A 27,759-nucleotide genomic window follows, 5' to 3' on the forward strand; every position below is an offset into this window, starting at 1 on the left:
GGGATGCAGACCAGAGAAAGACTTTCGTCTTGTTTACATCAGGGTCCCCCATTTTCAATGATCATAATATGACATACAGATAGACAGTACTGCTACATCTATACATTTGTAGCAAACAAATCACTTTCATCAAGGTAGATGCTAGATCACACGGCCCGGAAGAAAATGTTTACATTTATTTTTTAATTTCTAGGTGGTGGGGAGTGGTTTATTTATTTATTTAACCAGGCAGGTCAGTTTAAGAACACAATTATTATCTTCAATTACGGCCTGGCGAGAGGACAAAAGGTAACAGGAGGGTAACAGGATTTTTTTTTTTTTATTATTATTTTTTAATAAATAGAAGAGAGGTTTATGTTTATCAAAATATGTTCATAAACAAAACAACCTTTAAAAGGTTAAAACTGTGACGCCTCGCTGCTTTTCTGCGTGGGCAAAAACTTGATGACCCCCCAATAATAAAACGCGATGATGACCCCATGTGATCTAGCGCCAACCTTTCCATCAACAGCTCGCCACTCTAACAATAAGTCTCGTTCGTCCACTTCTAGACGTAGCCACGTGGTGGCGCTAGAGTATAGGGTAAACATTATGGTAGCTTACTGGCCCGCAGGCATCGCACGTCCCTCCTGCGTGCCCTTCAGCATGAGCTTCCCCCCCCTTCTCTTTTCTCACATAAATAAACCGTCCATGGACACGTGTTTAAGTGAATGGGGGCATTTACATTCCTGAAAGCTCCTAACGATCGCAATAATTTCGCCCATAGCCTCCAGAAAGCTTGGGTAATATCAACATAAAATAAATATTGGTGTTAGTCGGGAGTGAAGGTCCTTTCAGGGAAAGCGGTTTTTAACAGCTTTATTGCGTTTCCGAAAGAGTGGAAATAAAATAGAATAAAACTAGACAGCCAAATTGCACAAATTGAAAATGTTAGACTGGCACAGGATCTGTCCTTGAAATCGACATGAACACAAAGCCTCAACTGTGGATTTATAGTGCAACAAAGTGCCCATTTTCCAGAACGGGTGACACCTGAAAAAATAGCCAATATAAACCAATATAAAACTCATTGAGCCTGTAGATCACAGGACTCCTTGACCATGACTTCCAGACGCACTCAAACCACATCTGCCCCTTGGCCCTTTTTTTCCGTCTAAGGTTCCCAAGTGCCCTTTTCACATTGAGAAAAGTTGCACTTGCATCCATTTCCTGGTTGAAGGGGTTCCCTAAAATATACATTTTTCGATATGTAATTTAATCAAAAAGTCACACCAGAGTGATACTATAGTAGCACCAGAATTATTAATATTTTATAAGGGGCTGTGGCCAGCTCCTGGTGCCCCAAGAGCAAAGGCCATGCCAGGTGGCCTATGGGCTGTACCCCTACGCAGTATGGACCACTCCTAGTATTTAAAAGTATTTTAGTTCGTTTTTTCTTGTCTCAACCTCTAAAAAAAGAAGTCTGTGCATACCAGTGTAGGAAGGGCCATGCTGCTCCTCTCCAACTCATCTTACTGTATGTTTCAGCCCCATCTGATAAGATAAGATATTCCTTTATTTATTCTCTTGGGGAAATTCAGGTCTCATTGCAGTGTGGGGGGGGGGGGGGGGGGGGGGGGGGTATAGGTATGGGCAGGGTAATAGTAGAAAGACATAAATATAGGCAATAATAAATGAGATCTGAAATGGTAGTTTGGTCGATGACTCAGTGAAACACTGAATACACCGTCTTCCACTACATTGCTCCCACTAATTATTTCCCCACAGAATTGGGAGGCTTTCACGGGTATTGCAATTATTTTTGTACGCATCATTTGGTAAATTAAGAGGCTTGTTTGTTTCACATTAGGAGTTGAAAAGAAATGATCTTTAATCACATTTTCTTTAATCACTGTCACATGATACAGTACTTACGATAAACAACTTTTTAAGTTGCATTTACCTCCACATTATTTCAAAATTAAAATTCTATGCTCATCTCGTCATGAAAAAGATACACAGCTATTTCTATTAAGATCTCCCATTACATGGCCCCTTGCTTACCAGTTTACCAATTTCACCCCTGAAACAGATATTTTTCCTGCACATAATCAGGGTTAAACCCGGCAGAAGCATATCTCTGCTCAAAAAGGGGATTCTTTAATCATTTACGTATCAAGATGTTCTTTAACCGGGTTCGCCATTTCTGTACCAGATACCAGACCGTCCTAAGAGTAACCGAGAAGAGGTTTGATGTCCTGTATGTCTTCATTTCGACAGTGTCTCGTCTCTTTGAGACGCAGTTGAGCCTCTGCTGTCCCAGGGGGCGCTGTCCCAGCTACTCCCGTCATGTCTACGGTACAACCCGTAACCGGATCAGAGGGATGGCCATGTTGGAAGCCTATATGAATGAATCTACTGTCCGACTCTTATCCCTAAAAAAGTGGCGGCACAAGACCTCTGACCTCTGCCTCAAGTCTCTCAAGTATCCGTATGGGCCGGGCGTCCGCGTCGAGAAACCTAATAAGAGGCTACTGTATATCTATTCCTACTGTTAACATGGTTTAGGCCTCACACGTAATACAGCTAGACTGATAACAGCCGCACACCGACTTCTGGCATCGTGCCCAGTACCATGTCGTTATTCACTACCCCTACTGACATTTATAGAAACTACTGTGTGGCGCTTACGGACAGATATATCCAGACAAATAAACACTGACAAGCACTTAATAGTTTAAACTGTTGGTAGCTTATTCCTAGATCTGCTATTACATGTTGTTCTTGCTGCGGGTGTTCTCTGCCTTATGTTATGACAGCCATTTTGACTGGCCTCCAATCCGAGGTGAGATTATTTACTGTCACCGGGGACCCAGCGGTGCCGGGATGGTACGCTCGGTGGTCAAGTCCAGAGCCAAGGTTGTACATCACAATGATTTACTGTATTTATCTAGCTATCATTTTTTTATAAGCCTACATACCGGGCACACAGGGACAACCATTTTCAAAACCTAGTTCTAAGCCGTTATGATTTATGGGGCCGTGTAGCTATGGGGCTTAGTACTCTCTAGGGAAGTTGTAAACCAAGGAGGATTTGAATACCAGTATGTACAGTCCTCCTTTGGTTTCTATATTGCTTCAGTACATACACACACACACACTCTGTCAAACTACAGTGACAGGAGTTGTAAGTATGCTTTCCAGCGAAGGACTTAGTGTGCTTTTTCCGTGCTGGATGTGGCATTGCCTTCTCTGGCCAGTGTGGTGATCATAAAAAAAAAACACGAAACAGTTGACGAGACATCATGTGATATTCCGCTTCCAAGTTTGATTTACAGTATATATAAAAAAAAATTAAATAAAAGATATTGCATAACATCTCGTCCCAAAACAAGATATCTTTAATAAATGTTTTCGAAAAAACAATCATCGTTATAAACCCGCCGGTTCCCGGCTGTGTGTGTGTATGTACCGCTACGCCTCGGCGAGGGAAGTGGAGCGAAGCGCGGCGGTAGATATACAGCCCGGGAACCAGCGACCTACCGTACCAACCATAAATCGTCATCTCGTCATGATCTCGTTAATCTCGTTCGCTTAGAGGAGGTCTGAGAAAACAAGACTCAATAAAAGGTCACACCTTGAAGTCGGGGCATATTCCCCCCCCCCAGAGATGACGGGAAAGACTCCCTTTTGAATGATGGTACAGTGAGAGAGCGTCCAGGAATCCACACCGGTGCTCAACCTTTTCTTCTGTACTGTACGGGTGGGACTATTAAGGTAGTCCGAATGGTTCCATTGCACTCCCAAGTTTGTGTTAACACCTCGAGGAATAAAGAGCATGATGGGATAAATAACCCATATGTTCCAAATAACTTATAGCAGAAATTAATTGGTGAAATTCATTAATCTCAATGAAGAAAAACCAACAACAATAATAATAATCCTGTTGGGAAAAAAACGACATAGTAGTAGTACTTCATAACACTAGTACGGTACTCACCATTTGGCAGGGACAGGTGATTGAATCTTTGGTTGCTGTTGCCATAGTTACTAGTATACAGCATCAATGGGTATAACGGTGTACCGTATTTCATTACCTCAATTAAGGAAAGGTGCTATGGGGTCACGACGTGTCACAGGGGTCAAGAACACAATACACAATAGTTTAGCGCCTTGATTATGTACAACCCGTTCGCTTTGCACAGGTCCCACTCCAAAATCGCCACCTTTCACACCGACTTACAAACACGTAATTATTCCTAATTATATAATCATTGTAAATGAGCGAAGGGGCTGAACGAAATAATAAAGGTAGCATGTCGATTCAGCGATTCTCCTTAAGGATACAAGGTACGTAAAAAGGGTGCCTTTTTTACGTTTGGAGTGGGGCCACTGGGTGGTGCTCTTTCCCCACGTTGTGTAGGGCTGACCTCGCTCATGGCCAAAGGTCAAAGAGGTCACGTGAACCCCCCGGATGTTGGGCTAGGGTTGGGCGAGGTGCTCCAGGGCCGGGCCCTCGCAGCGCATGCAATGGTAGCCCATGTCCGCCGTCACGTCGAAGCACCCCTGGCTGAAGTAGAAGTCCAGTGATGGTTTGTTCCAGTCCAGCACGGTGAAGTTGAGCTGATTGCAGCCGGCGGCCAAACCCAACTGTTTAGGGGAGGGGGACACAACATTTACATTTAGTCATTTAGCTGACGCTTGTATCCAAAGCGACTTACAAGTTCTGTACAACAAGTCAGCAGAAAGGGTACAAATCTTCCAGCTATGGTCATAACAATGGTCATCAAACAGTGCTGAAACTTGGGTGCTACAGTGTTGAGTGCATAGACATAAGACATATTAGTATAGTAGGAGGAGTTTATGGTAGTATAGGACAGTAAGAAGGTTAGTGTTTTCTTTTCAGTTTTTTTCCCCATTTCAGATATTGATTGAAGAAGTGTGTTTTTAGTCGACAGCGAAAGATTGGTCGGGATTCGGCTGTCCTGACTGTGGTGGGACGTTCATGTGGGGGGGGGGTCTGACAGATTGGTTATTTAACCCTTTGGGCGCCAAACCCGAGATAAGTCGGGTTAACTCGCCAGTGGTTGGGCGCCAGACCCGAGATATCTCGGATTTTGGTAGTTTATTCTTTTTTTCAATACTTCATTCAGGGAGCCTGGTGTTATCAGACATAGGGAATGAGTCTGAGATTGCAAAGGTACAATACCGGCCGCATCCTACGAGGCGGCGGTATCGAGCACCCTTTGAAACCTTGTGTCTTGGGCTGTGCATCGACTATATGGGTCCGGGTCGGCTATTTTTCTCCGGGCAAGACGAGCGGTTATAACGCTCAGATTGAGAAGAATCAAATACTCCCGATCCATGTTGTGTGGTGGATTATGTTGGCGACACGATGGACATCAATACTTGGAATGGCGATCAGATAATTGGAATATTCTTTTTGGGGTACATCCTAGTCAAGGTAAGGGCTATATGATATCAATCTTGCATTGATCCGAAAGTGTGTGTGTAACGTTACTCCACAACGTATGCCGTTGGTGGCGATCAAAGCATCAAAAAACGATGCATTCATGCATTCATGATGAAACATAATACCTATAATCTAGATTTGATGAGAATAGTAGCAAGTCCAGGCAAGAAATGGCAACGCTTTTAGTAGAATACACGCATATGGCTATTACTCAGCCTTTCGGGAATTACCCCAGACCACGCTATAACTATACTTATATTCACCACGGTATAACACGGGAACGTATAGATGGAAAAATTCATTCTTTTTCACATATTGAATGATAGATATTTGATGTCAAATGGGCCATAGTATTGTATCCATAGCTATAATATAGAATATAATATAGACCTGCAAACAAGGTGACGAAGTCCTACTGTATGTTTTAATGTTTGGCCTAGCTACCACAGGCCCAGACTAATCCCCGGCGCCCAATGTGTTAAGGACATACCTGTCAACCCTCCCGTTTTTCCCAAGATTCTCCCGTATTTGACACTTCTTTCCCGCCGTCCTCCCGTTTCAATATTTTCCCGTAAATTTCCCGTATTTTCATTTTGCCCTTCAGTTCTTACTAAAAAGGCTACATTACCAGCTGTGAAGACGAGAGGCAGCCTGGAGCCCCCGCCAGTAGGGACCCCCCTGAGGGCTGACATAATGGCTGTACTCAACAAAAGCTACTGTTTAGTAATGGTATAGCCTTAATTAATGGGTGAGATAGTTAAAACTCTCTCTAGCTAACATTAGCTATCTAGCTAGGTCTCACGTTGTTTTCAGACAGTTATCCTAGCTAGCTTACTGTAAAGGACAGGGACACTAAATTATCATGTTAGCATGTCTGATTATAACCTGAGCTCTGTTAACACATCCTGCGCCAAAAACGTTGTATAACGTGTTTCAAGTTCATGCTAATTCTGCCAATCCACGGCTTATGACGTTATTGAGATCATATTTCATTTTTCCCTCACGGAGCCTGGTCTGATGCAGTGTGAGCCGGCACAACTCTGCAACGCTTCAATACTGCCCCCTGGTGGATGATCGGCGAGTTGCCAAACCGGAAATGGCCGAGTCGATCTCTGTGCGTCTCCGAAATGAGTCCGGCCACTCGCATATTGTTGCGGGACTCTAGACACACGTCCGTGTGTAGCGATCGCTGCCATAACGCAATAATCGATATGATTTGGCCGTGTATTATGATTATACAAACCGGAAATGGATTTAGGCGATCACCGTCAAATAAGTGGGATCTTTTTCCTCCAGTATCAATGTCGAACGGTAAGAGGACGCTGACGTTACTTTCAGCCTGTTTGTTTATTATTATCCATGCAAACTGCTCTGATCAATATATCACCCATACTACATAAAGCATTTAACGACGATCACGGAATTATAAACGACCCCCCCCCCCCCTCCATTCATCCGCGCATGATCAGTCATAATGTTTAGGATCATGTACAGTTGAATTTTTTAATATAGCGTGGATTGGCAACAAACGGCATTTGATAATCTATATATGCGTTTATGCCTATATCTCACGTTCTAGGAATTACTGCAGAAAACGATAAAAACATATTTATATTCTAGACGGTATTTCCGTATGAATGTGTGAATGAATAAGGAAAACGTTCCTACATCCTGAACGATAGATAATCGATGTTGAATGGGCCATAGTAATGTCAATTTAGCAATACAATTTAAAAAGTTATAGCCCTGCAAAGAAGGTGAACATCTCCATAGACTTACAGTGCTGGCAGAGAATGGTATAAGATGCTCAAATTGCGTGGCAGGGAATGTGTTAATAAACTATGTTTCTATATTTTTATAACTGACTATCTCAATTTCTACAGCTTACTGACATGGCTCATTTAAAATATTCCACAACAGAACTATTCGTTACAGCCCTAGCATATATTGATATAGTCAATTATCTCACTTTTACTAGGTGACTATCTCTTAATATGCTACCAAAAAAAATAAGGAAAATGGACATAGGGACGTTTTTTTGTCAAAGGGCAGCAGAGACAAGTGATACAGGGACACAGGTAAGGTCTTACAATGGCTTAGTGATTATAACAGTGCAGTTCAGCATTCAGTAACCCATACTTTTTGTGAATGTGTTTTTGATACTACATTCTGTTGAACCGTACCTAATGAAAATTGGCTCAATTGCAAGAAAAATAATAGACAGTTATGATATTACATTCTGCTCAGCATAATTTGTATGCAAAATATTGTGGTTCCCTGCTTTAGTCTGTTGACACATTTCTATACTAAATGCTTTTGTAGTCCTGTGTCATACCTAAATGTCATATAAGTGAATTGTATATAAACAACTCACCAAAAGTGACTATCGCACAACTGATTTGACCAAAATAATCCACCAAAGGGGGGGAAACCCCCCATTAACACCCCTCCCCCCTCCCTCCCTCCCTCACTGGCAAATCTCCCTTATTTTAATATCACAATGTTGACAGCTATGGTTAAGGAAGGAACACTCGAGCAGAAACGCAATGTACTCGCCGGTTAGTACAGACATCCAACATTCATGTGTATGAATGCATTCGGGAAAAACAAGACTGCCATTCAAACACACTTGACACATGAATGCCAAGCGCATGCCTGGGAAAACGAGGGCATTCCGGACAATCCTAAGAGTACTGATCCATTCATCATCCATTCATCCAAGACATCACATTGGCTCATCATCATCATCATCATCATCATCATCATCATCATGCTGTATTTTTTATTACTCACCTGTGCTACTTTACTCATCAGTGCTTTCCCAATACCTTTCCCTGGAGGGAACAAAGCATAAATTATATGTAGGGCTGGAAATTGACCATACACTGTTTACTTTATCATATTCTTACATTCAGAGTTAATTATATTGTTTACACCGTTTACTTTCTCACATTCTTATATTCAGAGTTAATTATATTGTTTACTTTCTCATATTCAGAGTTAATTATATTATTTACCCTGTTTATTTTGTACCATCTTTTTTATATTCATATCTAATTTTATTGCTTATATTTATGTCTTTCTACAATTTATCCTGCCCATACCTGTACCTCCCCTTCCCCCTCCCCCATGCTGCTATGATGCCAGAATTTCCCCAAGGGGATCAATAGAGGAATATCTTATCTTATATTCACATGGTGGCCATTTTGCCCTCATGTCACGCTCAGGTTGGGTTCCTTTCCATCCTGTTCCTGAGCAAAATGGCCACCCTGCGAATATGTTCAATGGGATGAAACACAATTCTGATTGTGCTCCCTGCATGTGTGGGCTCCTCTCTGGTCCCAGTCAAGTTGTCCTTATATTAAAACAATGATAAATAAGCACCCAGTGCTCCCCAATACCCTCTGAACGCCCCCTGGGGGGGGGGGGGGGACTACCCCAACCCCCCCATTGAGAAACCCTAGTCTAGATTAATAACATTCTTTATTTGGTTTTATGTTTATTTTACAATTTGTGCTATGTGCATTGAGTCTACATGGATTGAAACAAGCTCATCATGTATGCATGTGGTTAGGTGGGAGAGCTCGGAGCGCCGGCACTAGGCCTTGGCAGCCAGCCAGCCTTCCCTGCCGCACGCAGAAGCATTAGAAGCGACACAACAGAACAAGGGCCAGATATTAATGTGCTAATATTGATCGTCTGTCTTTTGGAGCAGCTCCAGCTTTGGCGTGATCTAGGGCTTCAGGGGTTGGACCTCGTTTGTCGCATGTTTGTAAATGTTGATTAGACTCTAGACTTGAAAGGGAAAACGTGAGTTCTACCATTTCAGATAGATTTACATTTTTACATTAAGTCATTTAGCTGACACTTTTATCCAAAGCGACTGACAGATTGTGCACAACCAGGAGGCTATAGACACTTAGCACTGACTGACTGCCTGACAGATTTACATTTAGTCATTTAGCTGACACTTTTATCCAAAGTGACTTACAGATTGTGTGTGTACAACAAGGCAGCAGGAGGCTATATAGACACTCAGCGTTGACGATGCTAAGCTCCGTTACCTCTAAACTCGGGCATCACGTACAAGTCCTCCATGTAGACGGCCCTGCCCTTCCACGAGCTGTAGGTGTAGAAGTAGAGCGCGTAGCCCACCTTGGCATGGCCTGCAGACAGACAGACGGACGGACAGCAACATCAAGTCACAGAGGCCCTGAGGACGTACGGCACGGAGCAACAGGACATATCGCGAAGCAGAGATTCGGTAACTGAAACAGGCAAACACGGCAAACAATGGCACGTCTGGTGTAATCTCCTGGACACATAAGCATAGATAAACATACGTAGGCATACACGCACACGCACACACAAACTCCATGTGGATGTGTGACCAGTGGTGTAGTCTATTTCTGACAAAAAGCCAGGCAGACTTATCCCTTGTGTCTAATAATAATAATAATAATAATAATAATAATAATAATAGATATATAATAATACATGCACCCACACATAACAGAGCATTCAGTAATGGGTATGAAAGACAATTACATTTACAGCTCTTACAGCTGGGGAGAAATGCTTTGGACAGATTTTTTATTACATTTCCGATAAAAAGTATGGATTATTATGATTTAACCCTTTCACTGCCACACGACAAAGTGTTAACCCTTTCACAACCACACTACAGCCCCCCGAGCCCCCCGACCCTCCCTAATGGAGGATACCCTCCCTATTGGAGGACGGGAGGGAGACGGATCCGACCGTGCGAAGAGGAACTCGAGCAACTCAACGCACAGGGTGAGCAGACCGTGGCTTGACCCCACGACTACGCACACGCACAACCCGCATGCCACCAGGGAACGAACGGAAGGAACAAACCTTGTTACCGCCCCCAAAATCACGGGTCAAGAGAAAACTCAACCCGTGGCAAGGCCGTAGCAGCGGAGCGCGAAGGAAGACCCAGACCCAGAAGGGACTGGATCCCCCCGGAAAAAGGGGGCCCGGAGAGGTCAACGACGCCACAGCATCAAGACCTCACCAGGCGGTCACTAGTGACACCGCCCCCCACATCGCCAGCGTATTCGGACAGGGCCCATCCAAGAGCGGGCCCTTCCCCCCACTAGCACGCCGCCTGGCACACTGACCCTGGCATACTCAGGCAGTCAGCACGGCTGTAACTCGAAGCACTCAAGAGGCTACACTACAGCGGGAGCAGGCAGCGCACCGGGGAGACGACCTCCAGAAGAGGCCGATCCCTCAATCCAGGCAGCAGGCACTTGACCCGAGCCTGGAGCACTGCGGACGAGACAGGCGCCAAAGGGGTCAACTGAAAACAGCACCCCGGCGGAAGGGGCGTATGCTGGCATTGTTGAGCACCATGACAAAGCCTCCACCAAAAAACCCCGACTCTCCAGAGGGGCCGAGGGAGAGAAGGCTGACACAATTGGCAGACGTCATGAACGTGCAGGGGCACACTCAACCGGGTAACCCGGGAGTTGACTCCGCTCCAACACACCAGGGAATCAACCACCCTCTTGGTACCACATGCGGTGGTTGTTCCTATAACCCCTCAAGAAAAAACTCCAAAACACACCTGCGGGTATACACTGGCTATACCGCAGTACAAGTGTTTCAGTTTTCAAAAAGGGGTTATCCCAGGCCTACGGGTCGACGAAACACAACTTCGGACCGGGCCCGGCGGACCAGGAAGCACACAGGGATGCCAGAGGAGGTCTATAAGACCACCCCAACAGCCCCCTCTCCGCCATGCGTAAGAGAGGGGCGAAAGGAATGGAGAACCAGCCCCTTTATGACAGGGTCTCCATAACGCCCAACCCTGTGACACCCGGGCCGACCCAGCATTTTTCCCCCTGAAAAAAGCACAAGTCCCTCAGGGTACCAGAACAGAAGATCTGCGTCCCCGGCGGACAACGGGTTAACTGACCTGGACCAGCGTGACCAGAACCAGTCCCGTGCCCTAATCACGCCGACATCCCCACTCCAGGAGAGGGGGTAGGTACGCGTGTCGATCTAAAACATTATAGAGGGCGCCACCCAGACGGTCCTATTCGTACCGCGCTCAGTGGCTCACCCCAAGGGCGTGAGACCCCTCTACCTATGCTTTGATCTATTCCGTTAACATCCCCCAGATATGAACGAGAATTCGTCGAGACAAACCTAGTAAACTGGCGCTCGGAAGAGACAAACTCCATCCCAGTTGCCCTATAAAAACGCTGTTTTAATAACGAGCAACCAAGGCGCACCAGCCTCATGCGTGATTCCTATCAGAAACACCCAGAGCCAGCACTATGTACGCGTCGAGACCCAAAACACATCAATGGATAGTCTAACAAGACACCAGATACCGTTCCTCCAAGCCGCCTGGGGAACGACAAGAAGCCGCCTTTTAAATTTTAAATTTTTTCAAAAAAAATAAAAAATAATACGGACATGGGTCCCATGCGACGCGGCTGAGGGAAACACCACCCCGTCAACCACACTTCATAACGTACCCCTATGACGGGGGGAAACCCATGACTCAACAGACCTGTAAGGCGAGGAGTCAGGGAAACCCTAAACAATACCCCGTCCACCTACTAGTGTTGTCAAAAATATCGAAGTATCGATACATATCGATACTGAATATTTAAAACGGCTTCGATACTCATTTCCCGAAATACCGATACTTTCTGCAGTATCGGTACCAGCTGGCTAGTGTTCTACAGCAAGTTGTTGACGCTCTGTTCAGAGCACGCTTGCCCCTCCGCCTGCTCCGAGTCCAGCCCTCCCCCTCACAGAGCCGTCTTCAGTTTGTATTTGTAAACAAACATTTTAGCTGAAGAAGATGGCAAATGCAGAGCCTCCGCAACTTGTGCTTGTGGATAAAGAAAACAGCAGAAGTGCTGTTTGGAGGTACTTCGGGTTTGAAGTAAACAACGAAGGACAAGCTAAAGCTGCCCCAATGCTATTTGCAAGCGGTGTTAGAGCAGTGCCAGCGCGGATCTCCATAAAGAAATGAAAGAGGTTCGTGACAGCTGCTCTTTCAACGTCACTGTGACTGAAGCATTAAACCATTAACTCTAGTTTAATACATGATACGTTGTCTACTGATGGCGCATAATATCAACAGCTGATTCGTTGTAACGTTACAGCTACCAGCTAACGTTAGCTACTGCTAGCCGTTAGCTCTGTTAGCTTAGCTGCCCATTTATAATTACTGCATGGAAACGGAGTAACGTTAACGTTTAAACGCTATGTCGAGGTCATACAATACTACAGTCGACATAAGGTTAACGTTACCCCGTTTCCATCAAGTGTTTAAATAGCAGCAATCTTGTTGAAAATGTAACGTTACTAAAATGCTCCGAGCATAGCCCCTCTCTCTCTCTCTCTCTCTCTCTCTCTCTCTCTCTCTCTCTCTCTCTCTCTCTCGTTATCTTTAAATAAAAATCGAAACTGTTACTAACTGTAATACAAACAGTTCATTTTGTCAGGTACATGCAACACAGATTACAGTGTTTACATCTGTCTGCTTGAGAAAAGACCATGTTCTGCATTTGCAATAAAAATGATTGAAGTGAGATGAACAGTTATTTTTAAATGTGTGATCTAAAGATAAACAAAGGGTTTTAAAAGTGTTATATTTATCTTCTCTTATAGTACCAGAGAGAAGCTGAGGAGAATCAACCAGCAACAAAAGCTAAATTTATATATATATATATATATTTTCTTTGGTATCGAAATGGTATCGAAGTATCGATACTTTTCAAGGTATCGTATCGAAGTCGAAATTCCAGTATCGTGACAACACTACCACCTACTCCAAAAAGGAGAGGACGGGGAACCCCCAGAGAGACTTCCCACGCGAGCTGTATAGATTGAAAAGAAATATTGCAACATTGAGCTATGTAACACTTGGGTTAGGACTCTCCGAGGAGGAGGCTCTGAACCAATACACACTCAATAATCGAATTTAATCGAATACACATACAATAGAGCAGAACTCCTTTTTGAAGTTCTACTCACCTTGACAATCTGAGGAGGAGGCTCTGAAACTCTGAGGAGGCTCCCTCACTGGGAAGGAGGGTCCGAACTCACAGAAGGCACTTCTCCCTGAGGAGGAGCTTCGTGAGGAGGAGCTCTGACAACTCCCTGAAACAGATCCATAACATGGAATCTGAACAACTCACGGAAGTCTTACCAATAGAAACGCGCTCAGTGACGTATTCTATGGCGGGGGAATTTACTCTGTGCACACGCCCAATCTTTCAGGGCATGGGACCAGGAAACTCCCCCCCCCCCTACCCTGTAACGTGCCGAACAGCAACGTGACAGGAACCCTGAAGGACAGGGGGTTTTAACCCCTGACCAATCAGAAAAGGGGAGGAACGGTTTACCAGTTCACCCCTTTACGACCCCTCACCCCTGATACGATGTAATGACAAAGTAGAGCATGACCCAGTCATAGCATGCTACATGAAGCATCTAACAGCTTCACATAGCTCATGTGCTAACCTGCTATCTGATTTTTACTAAGGAAAAAACACAGAACAGAGAGGGCCCCTTTAAGAGCCCCAGTACCAGACTTACACATGTGCTTCTATGGGCCAAAACCTAACCCAGTTGTAGATCTCAACGACACACACAACCCTTCATCACAACAAAAAATTGCAAAAGTACACTCTTACTACAGAGGAACGCCGTTTTTCATAACGAGAGAGACATAAGTCCTTGATTACGTATTGGCCACAGGCAGGGCCGCCTCAGGGGGTGTGCGAGCAGTGCGGTCGCACAGGGCCTCGCTGGAAGGGGGGCCTCGCAAAATAATAAAAAAATTAAAATAAAAAAAAAATATTTTTTATTTATTATTTTATTTATTTTTATTTTTTATTTACTTTATTTTTTTTGCGAGGCCCCCCTTCCCGCGAGGCCCTTTTTCATCACAGACCTAAAATCTAGTTTTGCTTATATGCTTATATATTTCACATTAGACACGTTTGTAGAATGTGTCTGACTTGTTCCTGGGTCTGCAGACATACTCACTATTGGAGCTCTGGGGCTCTGCAGCATACATACTATTGGTTTCAACGAAGGGAGTGGTTACTTACATCATGTGTAGTACGCCGGCGCGCGTCAGCTGCGTTTGACTATTTCGCGCGTGCAGCTTTTGACTATTATGCTTAGTTATGCCAGCCAAGACGAAGAGGTCGGTCATTATCAGTCGGTCGGTCACCAAGGAACGTTGACGAAAGGCCTCTCGCTGGCGGGACAAATGGCCGGAGCCTTGTCATGGTGCAGTCGGGATATAGCCATGATGATGTCGGCTAGTAGCTAGCTTAGCTAAAGGCTAACTAGCGTTAGCTAACCTAGAGACAGCGCATGCAGCCAAGATGAAGAGGATGGTCGTTTGGCAGATGAACTTCGTCAACTCCACGCGGTTGTCTCCATCCTCTTGGACGTTTGGTGAGTTTTTAACCTATTCTATTAACTCTATTCTATTCCCGCCGTGGACATCTCTCTCTCTCTCTCTCTCTCTCTCTGGAGCTAAACTGGCCGACTAGCTGTTGTAGTACTACTAGTAGCTAACGGTGTGTGGCCTGGTGTCAGCACCTGTATGTAGCCGCATAGCTTGCTTCTGCGTTAGCTAATGGTTAGCGATAGCCTGGTTGAGCTAACTGTTAGCCAGTTAGCTGTTTAGCTACGACATTAGCTGCCGGCTGCGCTCGGCTGGGAACGTTCATTTGATGCTATCAGTTAGCCTAGAGACTAGTTAGCTGTTAGCTTGTGCTACGACCATTGACATTAGCCGTGAGAATAGCAGGGGGTTCTGGCACTCTGACTACGACATCATCTTTGACAGAAGATGTAGTCGGGCCTGCACCATGACAAGGCTCTGGCCATAGCTTATTTTTGTCCCGTCAGCGAGAGGCCTTTCGTCAACGTGGAGACCTGTGTTGCGGCCTTTCGCCCTGCGTTCCTTGGTGCAGGTAAGATTAATGAAAATGTCATGACATTACCCCACTCTTCCTTCCTTCCCCTCCCGAATGTTTTGTTAATAACAATGTTTTTTTCCAGGCAAAACATATGTTACTTCACAACATTTGGAGATACGACATGTGCTGTGTGTGAATTCATTGTCTTGGTCGTTTGTGTAGCTTGGGTAGCGTTGGGCCGTTGGCCAAAGCTGTGTGTGGCCTGGTGTCAGTAGCCTACCTGGCTAGCCTTTAGGGGGGGCTCGCGTTTAAATCTCGCACAGGGCCTCGCATTTCTCCCAGGCGGCCCTGGCCACAGGCCTTGCTAAGCACACATGATAGTGACCAAACAACCTTTTCCCTAGGAAAATAATCGTTTCTCAAGCGGAAGCACAACCCCAGCAGCTTAAGCTGAGGGTTACATCGTATCCCCACAAACACAGTGACACAATATATTGTAAACAAACATGTCTGAGAGGAGGGGGGGGGGAGCCCCAGGGAAACCGGGGGGGTCACCCCTCCTACCTTACCCTTGATACGACCAGGTTGAACAGGTACCCCTGTTAATATGTGAACATGCTGTTCATTGTCATCACAGGCTGAGAAAAGGATTCATTCCTCAATCACATGTCACTAAGCATAGCTTCACAGGTTAATTAACCCACTTAGTTGTGAGTTCACCCACGTTACAAACCTAGAGACGGTGATACATGCCTTTGTCACCACTCGCCTCGACTACTGCAATGCTCTGTACACGGGCATCGACAAATCCCTCCTCCGCCGCCTGCAACTGGTGCAGAACGCAGCCGCGCGCCTCCTCACCAAAACAAGAAAACACGAACACATCAGCCCAGTATTGGCCTCACTCCACTGGCTGCCTGTTAGCTTTAGGATCGATTTTAAATTAGCCCTAAATGTTTTTAAATCATTAAATGGCACGGCTCCCTCCTATCTGTCCGAGCTCTTGCACCGCCACACCCCCCACCGATCCCTCAGATCAGCTGACCAGCTGCTATTGGTGGTACCCAGAACCAGGCTCAAGACTAGGGGAGACAGAGCTTTCTCCACCGCAGCGCCTAGATTGTGGAACAGCCTCCCCCTCAGCAGCAGACCGTGCAGGCTTTTAAATCACTCTTGAAAACCTACCTGTTCTCCTTGGCCTTCCCCCCTACTTAATTACCACTAGACCCCTGGCCCTTCTATCCTCTTTGTTTTACTGTGTCCTATCAGTTTTTATTGCTTTCATTGCTTTATTATGTTTTTAATCTTATATCTTGCACCATATTGTTTAGTTTTTGTTGCTTTCATTGCTTTGCTATGATTTTAATCTTATACCTTGCATCACATTATTTTGTTTTTATCAACTTGCTTGTGAAGCACTTTGGTGTCAGCTGCCGCTGCCTGGAAATGTGCTATATAAATAAAACTGACTTGACTTTACTTGACAAACGTTACATGAACACACATGTTCTCATCACAACTAACCAGTTCATTTTTACACATGTAAAAAACAACGCCGATTTTCTATGGAGAGAGAAGCTATACCAGTGACAAGACAATTCACACACAACACGTGTCGTATCCTCAATGTATTGCAGCAACACACGTTTTGGAAACATCGTTATTACAAAACATTTAGAAGGGAAGGAAAGAAGAAGTGTTTAAAGTCCGGTCAGGACTCCTACCTCCACCCTGAGCGCAGGCCGAGAGGACTGCAACACTGGTTAACGGGACACCGAAGTCGAACCCGGCATCTCCTGCGTTGGTGACGAGGGTAAAGTCCGCTACGCCACCCAGCCGCCGTTCTCCATGTTGACGAAGTCCTCGCTGGCATGGCACCCGGGTGTAGGGTCGACTAACATCCTCTGTCAAAGATGACGTCGTAGTCAGAGTGTTTAAGGCATGTTATAGTCACAGTAACGTTCAACAGTGTAGCATTAAGCTAACAGCCGCCCGACTGATAGCAACAAGCTAACGTTTCCTAGCCTAGTGACACAACGGGCTAGCGCCGCAGCTAACAGCTGACTGGCTAACAGTAGGCCACAAACTAGCACGCAAGCTAAGCAGCTATCACCTGAACTGTACACAACGACATAACAAGCCACACTCCAAACAGGCCGCCGTCTGAGTCCCTCTTCATCCTAAGAGAGAAGAGAAAAAGAAATGCCAACACAGTTTTCAACTGTGATTTACCAGACATACAGCGTAGTCGGCTCGATTCCCATATGGGCTGCAGCCGACTTGAGCATGGAACTACCGATAAAGAAGATCCATGCCCACATTTCCTCGTGCTTTAGGGTGTACTCTCATATTCATGTGAAAGATGGGGCCTGCACGGGACAGAGAAGCATCCGCTTGTCCAGAGAATCACGGGTTCAACCAGGTCTCGGTCGCGGCCCACTAGTTTGACCATCATGGGCGTCAGACCAAGATCCTCCGTCCGCCGCCTAAGAAGCCGAGCAGAGGACCCCAATCTGGGGCCGGCCTTCGTAAAATTGTCAGCTAACCCCCATAGCACTAGCAGACAACTACTGCTCGCAAGCAAAACATTACTCACCCAGCTCGGAAGCAACCAGTTTCTCACAACAGCCGGTGCCTCCCACAGTCCAGCTGTATGACCGGAGGTTCAATACCTATCCAGCCGCAGCAAGGAGGACTGCAGGTGGGGAGTATATCAGCGACGCGAGCCCCTAATACGAAAAAGCCGGTGGAGGTCAGAATGATCATCATCTTCCAGACACTCCAGTGACGAAGACATTATCGCCGTATTTTCTCGAAATAGTGAGAGAGAAAATAAAGATATAACGTCAACGTATCTCCTTGTTCTTCCTTTCTTCAGATAAATACTTTCTTTCCCATTTCAAGTGGTGGTATACAGGCACTCTCTTGGGGTGAAATTTGAGAAGGAGATGAGTGTGTGGCCCCACTCCTGCTTATGTAGGTAGCAGATGGGGGTGTGGTCAGACGGATGTTGGTATGTAAAGGTACATTGTGAAGTTTTTATTCAGTGCACGTCACTGGAGTGAGATGTGTGCAGATGACGCTGAGCGGCAGCTAGTACGATATAGAACCTTCTGTAGTGTGGTAGTGAAAGGGTTAAGAGTGCAAGTATTGATAGAAATAAATGCTGATTACGCTTTTGAATTAGCAGAGGGTACACTATCATTTAAAAATGTTAGCAGGCAGTACACTCAGTGTAGCCACAGTGTACCCCTGGACTACACTACTGTGTGTGACACACATGCATACACACATCTCATTAGAGTGGCGGAGGAGTGAAGCTGCAGGTGGCGACGGAAGTGGAAAATGCTGTGTCATGGAAGCATGAGGCAGGCTAATGTCCTCATTAACCTCTTGAGGAGAGAGGACTCACCCTCCTTATGCAAGCGGTGGCCGGCGGGAAGGACCTGCTCAACACACTCTGCAGTTAGGTAACAGAAACTGAGTAATTCGAGCTAACGCCGTGCGAAGCACGCCCAGCTAATTCCTGATGCGCGCGCCGTGACGGAGAAGAGGTTTGGGAAGCTAATGTATTACTGCAGGGTATCTACAAGTTTCAACAAGTTAAATGTAAGACTTTTTAATACCACTTAAAGCAAAATACCAATTTCACAACCATAGTAGCAAAAGTACAAAAAAAATTTAAAACACATAGCAACACTGAACTGGCAGCTGCTATTTGCGTTCCATACAAGCTCCCGGTAGCAAAAAACAATTACTTGAATACAAAATGTTTTCATATATTTAATACTATTTCATCTCTCGACAGCTGGGCTGCCCCCCAAATTAAATGTAAGACTTTTTAATACCTTTTAAGGCCTTAAATTGAGAATTATGGATTCAATACTTTTTTTTAATACCCCACAGATACCCCTGTAAGTCTGATGAGGTCACATGGTGTGGTACAAATTGTATTGGTCAAATGAAATGCTGATTCCGAAAAATTTCCTTATTGGGCATATAAATAGTATACTCTCACCATTTCAATTAAATAAAATTGTGGTAAAAAATGATTGGTCTGACAGTTGAGAAGCTCATAGGTGTCCCTTGATTTTTTTGGGGAACCCTAAGCGAGAATTGATATGGGGGGCCCCCCTTCCCCCTCTCACCACCTAACCCTCTCGCCATCCCATTGCATTAGCATTTCCTTAGATACTTTACCCCCCCCCGCCCTCCTCCTGTTTTAATTGTTATGGGGCCTCCAGAGCAGGGGTTCTCAAACTTTTTTTTATACCACAACTCCATTTTATTTAGGATATTTTTTGGCAACCCCACACTTAACACTTTCAGCGCCAGAGGTCACTGTGGGCCGTGTGGTAAGAATGCCAGCGCTTTAAAGAATAGGGATATATGCCGGTGTTTGCAGGGCTAAAACTATATTAAATATCATAGCTATGGATATAAAACGATTGACCATTTGACATCGAGTATCTATCGTTCAATTTGTGAAAAAGAAATAATTTTTTAATCCATACATTCCCGTTTTATACTGTGGTGAATATGAGTATAGTTTTAGAGTAATTCTGTGTAATCCCAGGAAACGCTGCTATGCAGCCAGGGGAGGAAACTAACTTTTTGGCTTACCAGCCAACTGGCGAGTATATGATTTTTTTTACCAGCCAAACAGATTTTTTACCAGCCATAAATAAATCGCTAATTGTGATAATTACTTCTTTGTATGTCTTCGTCTAAATTGATTTTCAATCATAGTAATAATCACACCGTGTCTCTACTCTTTAAAATATGTATTACTATAAAACATTAATAAGTGTCTCTACTCTTCACAATATTAGCATAAAACATATATTAATCATACCGTCTCTACTCTTCAAAATATTAGGATATCACGTATTAACATGAAAGAGGAAACTATTCTGGACTGGGTTGGGCTGAACTGGGCAGTGAAAGATGCTGGGCTGGACTGGGTTGGGCAGGGAAAGTTGGGCTGGTCTAGGTTGGACTGGGTTGGGCTGGACAGTGAAAGAACCAAGCATTTCACTCTAATGTAATGGCTAAATAAAACAAAACTTGAACTTGACTTGTTACATTTGCACTCTGGTTGGATGCCAAACATATTCTGGTTGTACTGTACTTGTGCTGTATGATGACAATACATTGGAATCGAATCTCATGTCAACGCTAGGTGTTCAGCAGGTGTATTCTGAATGACAAGTATGACAACATCACCGTTGTGAAGGGCATATGGGCGAGTGGTGATATGGGGGGAAACCCGGTAATAATTCGGTAATAATAAAATGTCACTCGGCTGCATTTAAGCAAAGCCGCTCAGTATAGTCGTCCACTATGTTGAATGCGCGTTATGGTAGCTTGTTACATGCTAGGTAGCTAGCCGGCTAATGCTGGTTGACTTGAGTGAGTTAGCCTCACGCCCACTTGTCATTCTCATCCGACTCGAAGGAGAGCATCGCGTGCTGTTGTTCGCCCCCATGTCAGACCGCACTGATATCCGAAAGCGACAACTCTACTTCCTCCCCTGTATGCAGCGTTTAGTGCATTTCACTAGAAACCGTGGCGTTCCTCGCCTGGATCAACAATCAATCTGAAATCAACGCTATATTATCGGTATTATGTTTCATCATGCATGCATGAAAGGGTGGGGAGGGGTTCTATGCTTCGATCGTCACCAACGGAATACGTTACACAGTACATTACACACATACGCTCCGATCGCAGGGAAGGGATTCTTCGATCAATGCAAGATTGATACCATATAGCCCTTACCTTGACTAGGATGAGCTCCAAAAAGAATATTCCAATGATCTGATCGCCATTCCAAGTATTGATGTCGATCGTGTTGCCAACATAATCCACCAAAGAACATGAAGCGGGAGTGCTTGATTATCCTCAATCCATGTGTTATAACCGCTCGCCATAACGACCAAAACCCGACTATGCTCGGGTCTGGCGCCGAACGTTTGGCGAGTTAACCCGACTATACTCGGGTCCGGCGCGCAAAGTGTTAATGATCGCCTTCAATGTGGAATTAAGGAATATCAAAATAAAAGCACACTGGGGGGGGCAGGTGGCGCACGGAGATTACGTTCGTCACCAACACCGGGAGACACTAGGATTCGCCTGTTCGAATCCAGCTCCCGGCGTTGCTATCAGCTTGGCTGGCCTCTCACACTGATACAATTGGCTGTATCAGGGGGTGGGAAAGCTGAAGGATGGGTCCTGGGCGTTGTGGACAGCGACCCCCACAGTTCGGTCGGGGCGCCTGCTCAGCGAGGGTTGGAACTGAGGAGAGATAGTGTGGCCTCCCACACGCTACACTCTCCCCGGTGAGAACCTGCGCGGCCAGGTTGGCCTGCCCCAGGCTGCACATGCGTCGGAGGAAAGCATGTGACAGTCTCCGGTCTCCCGGACCAACAGTAGGGGAAAGTACGCAACAACCAGGAAGGGTGGGATGGGAGAAAAATCAGGAAAAAGGAGGGGAAGAAAGATAAAAAAATAAAAATAAAAAATAAAAGCACACATTGTTGAACTTGATCATGCATATTTATTAGAAAATTTTATTACAGCACTATGTTATCAATGCACATTTATAAAACAAGGCATATTTAGCCAAAATATGTTGCCAGAACCTAAAAATATATATATATATATATGTATATATATTTATTTTTTTTACTTGCCAATGCGACCCCACTTTGGGTCGCAACCCGTAGTTTGAGAACCGCTGCTCTAGAGGGAGACAGGGGCCCTAGGCTCAGTGCTTGTAGGGAAGAATCCCTCACCTTCCTTGGTCCTGTGCTGCTCTGGTACCTCAGCGATGATTCCATGGAAGAAGGGGTTCTTGGAGAAGCCATCTTGCTCCAGGTCTGAACACGAGACAGGACAGGACATATTAGGGGTGGGATGCAAGAATTGCAATATACATACATACATACCTACATAGAAGCACAAAAATTTTGTACAACTTTGATCTCGGACATGAATATGAAATACTTTATTCCAGAAATCTCACCAGTCAGTCAAGCAATACAACCCAAGGACACATTTCAGTTTTATACTTTGTTTCAGTAATTACAGTGTAATTGCTGAAAAAAAGGAAGCTGTAATCTAAATTGTCACCCATATTTTCTGCAGTAAAGTATGATAAATGATTTAAAAGATTTGGGGAGCGCCCCAGTGGCGAACCACATAGCGTGCTCAGCCGCGACACGGCCGACCCGGGTTCGACTCCCGAACCCGTCGTTATTTGCCGAATGTCTTCCCCCCACTCTGTCTCCTGTCCCTCCTCTGTCTCTCTCTACTGGACTGCCCAGTAGCAATAAAGCGATAAAACGCCAAAAAATAAACCTTAAAAAAAATAAAAAGATTGTTGCAGCGTTCAATATTTGTTACTAAATCCCTCATTCATCATCGTCCATTGTCATCTCTTGTCTGCGCTTAGATTACAAGCCTCCTTTTATTTATGAGTCCATTTCAGGACACAGCTTCCTCTAAGTGGAGGTCAACAGAGCTCAGTTCCTGAAAACCCCTCTTCTGTGAAGCTCAGGCGGAAAAAGCCTTTCAAATGTCTCCATCTTCTGCCTGCTGTTGGCTACAATAAAACACACTAACACAAACAAAACAAAACTTGAACTCTTGCCCTTTTCCTACCCGTCTGTTATGCTGTTGAAGGGTAGAATCCTTTCTCAGCGCAACCCACGCTGCGCTTCATACCGGATAATCCAGCTCCTACTCAATTAGCCATGAAGCTAATGTAAAGTTAACCGGGCCCGCTGTGAAAAGGCCTTAACTCTTTGGGTGCCACGCCCTTTCCCCATCTGTACTCAATGGCGCCAGCATTATTGACCATTTTAGCGATGTTTGCAGACCCATCATGTGTTCTGTATTATAGCTATGGAGACAATAGTATGGCTCATTTGACAGGCATTGTTCACAGTCCATCACTGACTAATCAGTTCATTTCTACATACTGTAGTTTTTGCGCTATTACACACTAAACATTGCCCCTTTCCAAAATAATCCAGTATTTTTTTTTTTTTTTTTTTATATTTTTTTTTTATTATTGCAAAACAAAAAATTATTAAAAGTCAGTACTCAACACACAATGCATAATGAAACTTTCAGTAAAGGTGGTTATAATATATGCAAGTACAGAAACAGGATAAAACAAAAATAGTCTATAATAACATTTTAGCCGTATACAGTGTATATCCAGCGAAATTACAATTATATAAATGTTAGTATATAATATACCCCTAATACCTATTTTCTAAAACCCTACACACATATGCTCCAGCTCAAACCCCCCCCTCCCGGACCCCCTCTTGGATAGTACCTCCATTATCCCTCACTCCTAACCAGACACCACCATTATAAGCTAGCTTTTATTCTCTCCACCACTTCTAACCACATTGACATTTTGGATTCATTGAGCCCCAGAATTCTTGCTGTAGATATTTCTTGATATATCACATCAAGATATGTAAGAAACCACACTTTTCGGCACATTTTTTCCGGTTGAAACCAACGTGATGCGATCAGTTTTTTAGCTACTGTGATACCCGATAAAACCAATCTTTTTAGTTGTGGATTCACTGCAAACTCAAAAACATCATTCAATAGTAATACCGCGGGGTGTACAGGTATATTCCAAAATACGAGTGTTGATAATTGTTGGGACACATCTTTCCAGAATGCCTTAACTGGTGGGCAGTCCCAATACATGTGCATAAATGTTCCTTCGTCCCCATTTGTACATTGGGAGCATTTGGAGTCTTGTATAAGCCCCATTTTGCACAGCCTTATAGGAGTCAAGTATGTCCTGTGAATATAGTTCAGATTGATTTGTTGATGATCCGGGTTCCTTGATGTAAGTCGGACATTTGCCCAGGCTCCTTGCCAATCAAAGTCATATTATACAGTATTTTTTCATAGATAGCTAGATATGACGCGTTATATGCAATATGCCCAAATAGTTTTGGTTGATCGCCTGAAACCCCAAATACTTCCAAATCAAAGGTTTATACCATGTACATATTATGTGTCTTCACAAAATCATCAATTTTAACTAGAAACCACGATCATGTTTGTCGAGCATGTTTTACGTCCGGTAAAACACGACACTGATCGTTACAGAAGCATGTTTTACGTTAAAAAAAATACCAGCAGAGGGCGGCTACGTGGCGTAGTGGGCAAGGCGCTCGCCACAAATGCGGAGACGCCCAGCACTCCACATTGCTTTCAGTTTAGCTGGTCGTTCATACTAATACACATTGGCCGTATTAGGGGGTGGGAAACTGATGGGTGGGGATCGGGCGTTGTGGACAGCGACTCCTACAGGTCGGTTGGTGCGCCTGCGCAGTAGAATCAGGAAGTGTCGGGGGCAGCGTGAGCCTCCCACGCGTTACTCCTCGTCACTGAGAGATCGAGCTGCGCAGGTGAAAAGATGCGACTGCTGTTACCTCAAGTACCGGAGGGGACTTGTGCTATGTATGACTTAGTCCACATTGCAGCCGGCTTGTGGGAGGCAAGAAACAGCGTTCGTGACAGGGGAGGGTTGAATTGGATGATACGAAATTGGGATGGGAGAAAATATAGAAAATGGGAGAAAAAGTGAAAAAAAAAAAAAAAAAAAAACAGCAGGAGACTTTACCTCAATCAGTACTCCAAAATGAATAAATCCCAGTCGATCCCATGGCGATCGCAATTACTTGTGTATATTGGGCATATAATGGCAGCTGACCGAGAGAAGTGGAAACGCTCTGTGAAGGCCTTATGTGCCACTAGGCACGAAGTGGATAGGTAACAGGTAACATTGGGCATGTCTACCATATAGCTCTGAGGCACCAAATCTTCCACGATTGCTATGTTGTGATCCACTCCTAGGCGGAAAGAGCCAGAGGTAAACTCAGTACTACTGGCCCAGGCTGGAAGACAACTGATATCCCCAGTTCAAAAGGTAGGTGATACTGCCACCTGGTGAGATTCGATCGCATTGCAATTCCAACATAGGCAGATGAGCCAGAGAGACCTAGAGAGCTCCGGGCGAGTGTTTAGAACGGGGATCAAAGGAAAAATGTCAAAGGATCTAAAAACGAGATATTACGTTTTTGGCACCCAACGCTTGGCGGCGAAACACAAGATATTACGTTTTTGGCGCCCAATGAGTTAAAGGAACACGCCAACATTTTGGGAAATTAGCTTACCGTCTTCTCCAGAGAGAGACAAGAAGTAGATACCAGTTTCCTCTCTGTGCGTTCAGTAGAAAGCTATCTGGCTGCATGTTAGCCTAGCTTAGCACAATGAATGGAAGCGGACATGGCCGGTTAGCCTTCGGGAGAAGTGTTAGTTGGACAATGCCTAGGCTAACCGGTCATGTCCACTTATCTAAAGACACCCAAAGCGAACCGTGTGTACCGGGTCTAGGCATGGAGTAGGTTTCGGGGCTTTTTCCACAGAAGGAAGGCCCTGTTGCTTTGAATTAGCTTCGTGGATGACTAGCTGGTGCCGCGGGCCGTGACAGGACCCTACCGCGTCATCATCGGTGGTAAGTGGGAAATTCGGATTCAGATTCTTCCATTTGTCACAACGTCATCTGCACTTTACAAGCGTAAAAGAAATTCAACAAGATTCTTTCGTCTTGGTCCCTCTGCCTTGCAGCAGCGACATCGATACAATAGAGGAAATGTAGAAATTGCATAAAATAGCAGCGAAAACAACAATCAAATAGTTCTAAATTAGAATACACCACAGTACAGGTGTAGTGTGTGCGCGGTGGCAGCCGAAGCACGATAAAATAGTACTCATTTGTAATACGATAACCACAGTATTGTGACTCAGTGCAGTGAGTGGCTAGTGGGCAGATGGGCAGAGGCTGTTAGGTCATTATGTTTATGAGCCTTACTGCCTGCCTGGCCCTGACTGAACTGTACCGGAGCCTGCTGGTCTGGGTCCCGAGACTCCGGTACCGTTTACCAGACGGCACCAGCCGAAACAGTTGGACTATATGGCTAAATTAAAATGATGCATTTATATAGGACTTTTATCCAAAGCGCTTTACAATTTTGTTCCTCACATTTTGACCCATTCACACACCGACGGCGGAGGCAACCATGCAAGGTGCCAACTTGCTCATCGGGAGCAGTTAGGGGTTAAGTGTCTTGCTCAAGGACACTTCGACACACTAACTGGGAGGAGTGGGAATTGAACCGGGAACATCTGGATTACCAGACGATTGCTCTACCTTGCGAGCCATTGTAGCCCCTAGGGGGGATAAGGGTAAAAAGTTCTGAACTAAACCTTTAAAATGTAAAATGAATCCATTGCAGGTTACTACTGTTTTGAATGAGTTGTATGTGTCTGTGACTCTCCCCAGCAAAATGAGGAATAGTTTAATATCACTATTATTTTGTTCACATGAGGATTTACACCTCTCTTTTAAGATTTGTATCTCTTTTTTCCCTTGTCATGCTGTTCTATTGCAACGAAGTATTTCTCCACCACAGGGATAATAAAGTACTCCTCATCTTAACGTGATTAGATGATGTACAAGAATGACTATACGATTTAGAGGTTTCTTCAACCTGTTATTTCCCCAGGCAAAATCTTATCAAACGGATCCCCAGCCTAGTGCCAGCCTAGTGCCTATCTTTTTGGGTGTCCTTGTTGACACGAAAGGGGTTGGGAACCCCGTTTACCTCTCTGGGTGATCTTCACTTGGTCTGAGACTTTCTCGTATTCCGCCAGTTCCTGGAAACACAACACACGCACATGTATCGGTTATCGGAACCCGAGCCATCATCAGAATGTCATTTTCCAACCTCCACTTTGACTCACAGCATTTTTACTGTTTAATTGCATCCCCATCTGCTAGAAACAACGCATCAATGAATGAATGAATGAATGAAAACTTTATTTAAAAGATTGCAGAATGGGTACAATACAGTACGGCTCAATACACACAATTGTTAAGGGATTGGCGGATTGCAGACCAGAGAAAGACGTTTGTCTTGTTTACATCAGGGTCCTCCATTTTCAATTCATAGTGAACTATTTAGACATAGTAAAACAACACACATGTGACGTCTTTCGCCACACTGAGCTACAGCGACAATGCTCCATGATGCAAATACAACAGATTGACGTGGTGGGCCGCCGCACGTGTTTGTTTTATTTGACGAATGCACACACCGGCCCACGCCGCGCGCATCGCCAACACGCGCCACCTCACCAAGATCATGCGCGCGACGTCTTTGCAGTCCTCCAGATTGGCAGCTCGGATAGAGAAATCCATATTATTGTTGTTGTGGGAAATAATAACGGTCAAACAACGTGACCCGTGCTGTAAATAAAAACAGAGAG

General features: G+C 44.8%; 1 protein-coding gene across 1 annotated transcript; it reads right to left on the bottom strand.

The window, feature by feature from the left end:
- Positions 1-1,857: 1,857 nt before the first annotated feature.
- On the bottom strand, positions 1,858-27,759 carry sat2a.1 (spermidine/spermine N1-acetyltransferase family member 2a, tandem duplicate 1). The gene is made up of 6 exons (XM_084312363.1): positions 27,629-27,759; positions 27,096-27,147; positions 22,182-22,265; positions 9,517-9,618; positions 8,246-8,286; positions 1,858-4,629 (listed from the first exon to the last, which is right to left on the bottom strand). The coding sequence occupies exons 1-6, from the start codon at positions 27,689-27,691 to the stop codon at positions 4,462-4,464; spliced, it is 510 nt and encodes a 169-aa protein (XP_084168489.1). The 5' UTR covers positions 27,692-27,759; the 3' UTR covers positions 1,858-4,461.

This window comes from Notolepis coatsorum (genome assembly GCF_963971535.1).
Source record: "Notolepis coatsorum genome assembly, chromosome: 4".
Taxonomy (NCBI): Eukaryota; Metazoa; Chordata; class Actinopteri; order Aulopiformes; family Paralepididae; genus Notolepis; species Notolepis coatsorum.

Coding starts and splice junctions, on each gene's coding strand:
- sat2a.1 (XM_084312363.1), bottom strand. CDS start 27,691: ATGGATTTCTCTATCCGAGCTGCCAATCTGGAGGACTGCAAAGACGTC. Junction 9,619..22,181: donor GCAGCACAGGACCAAGGAAG/GTGAGGGATTCT, acceptor GTCTGTCTGCAG/GCCATGCCAAGGTGGGCTAC. Junction 4,630..8,245: donor TGATGAGTAAAGTAGCACAG/GTGAGTAATAAA, acceptor TCCCCTAAACAG/TTGGGTTTGGCCGCCGGCTG.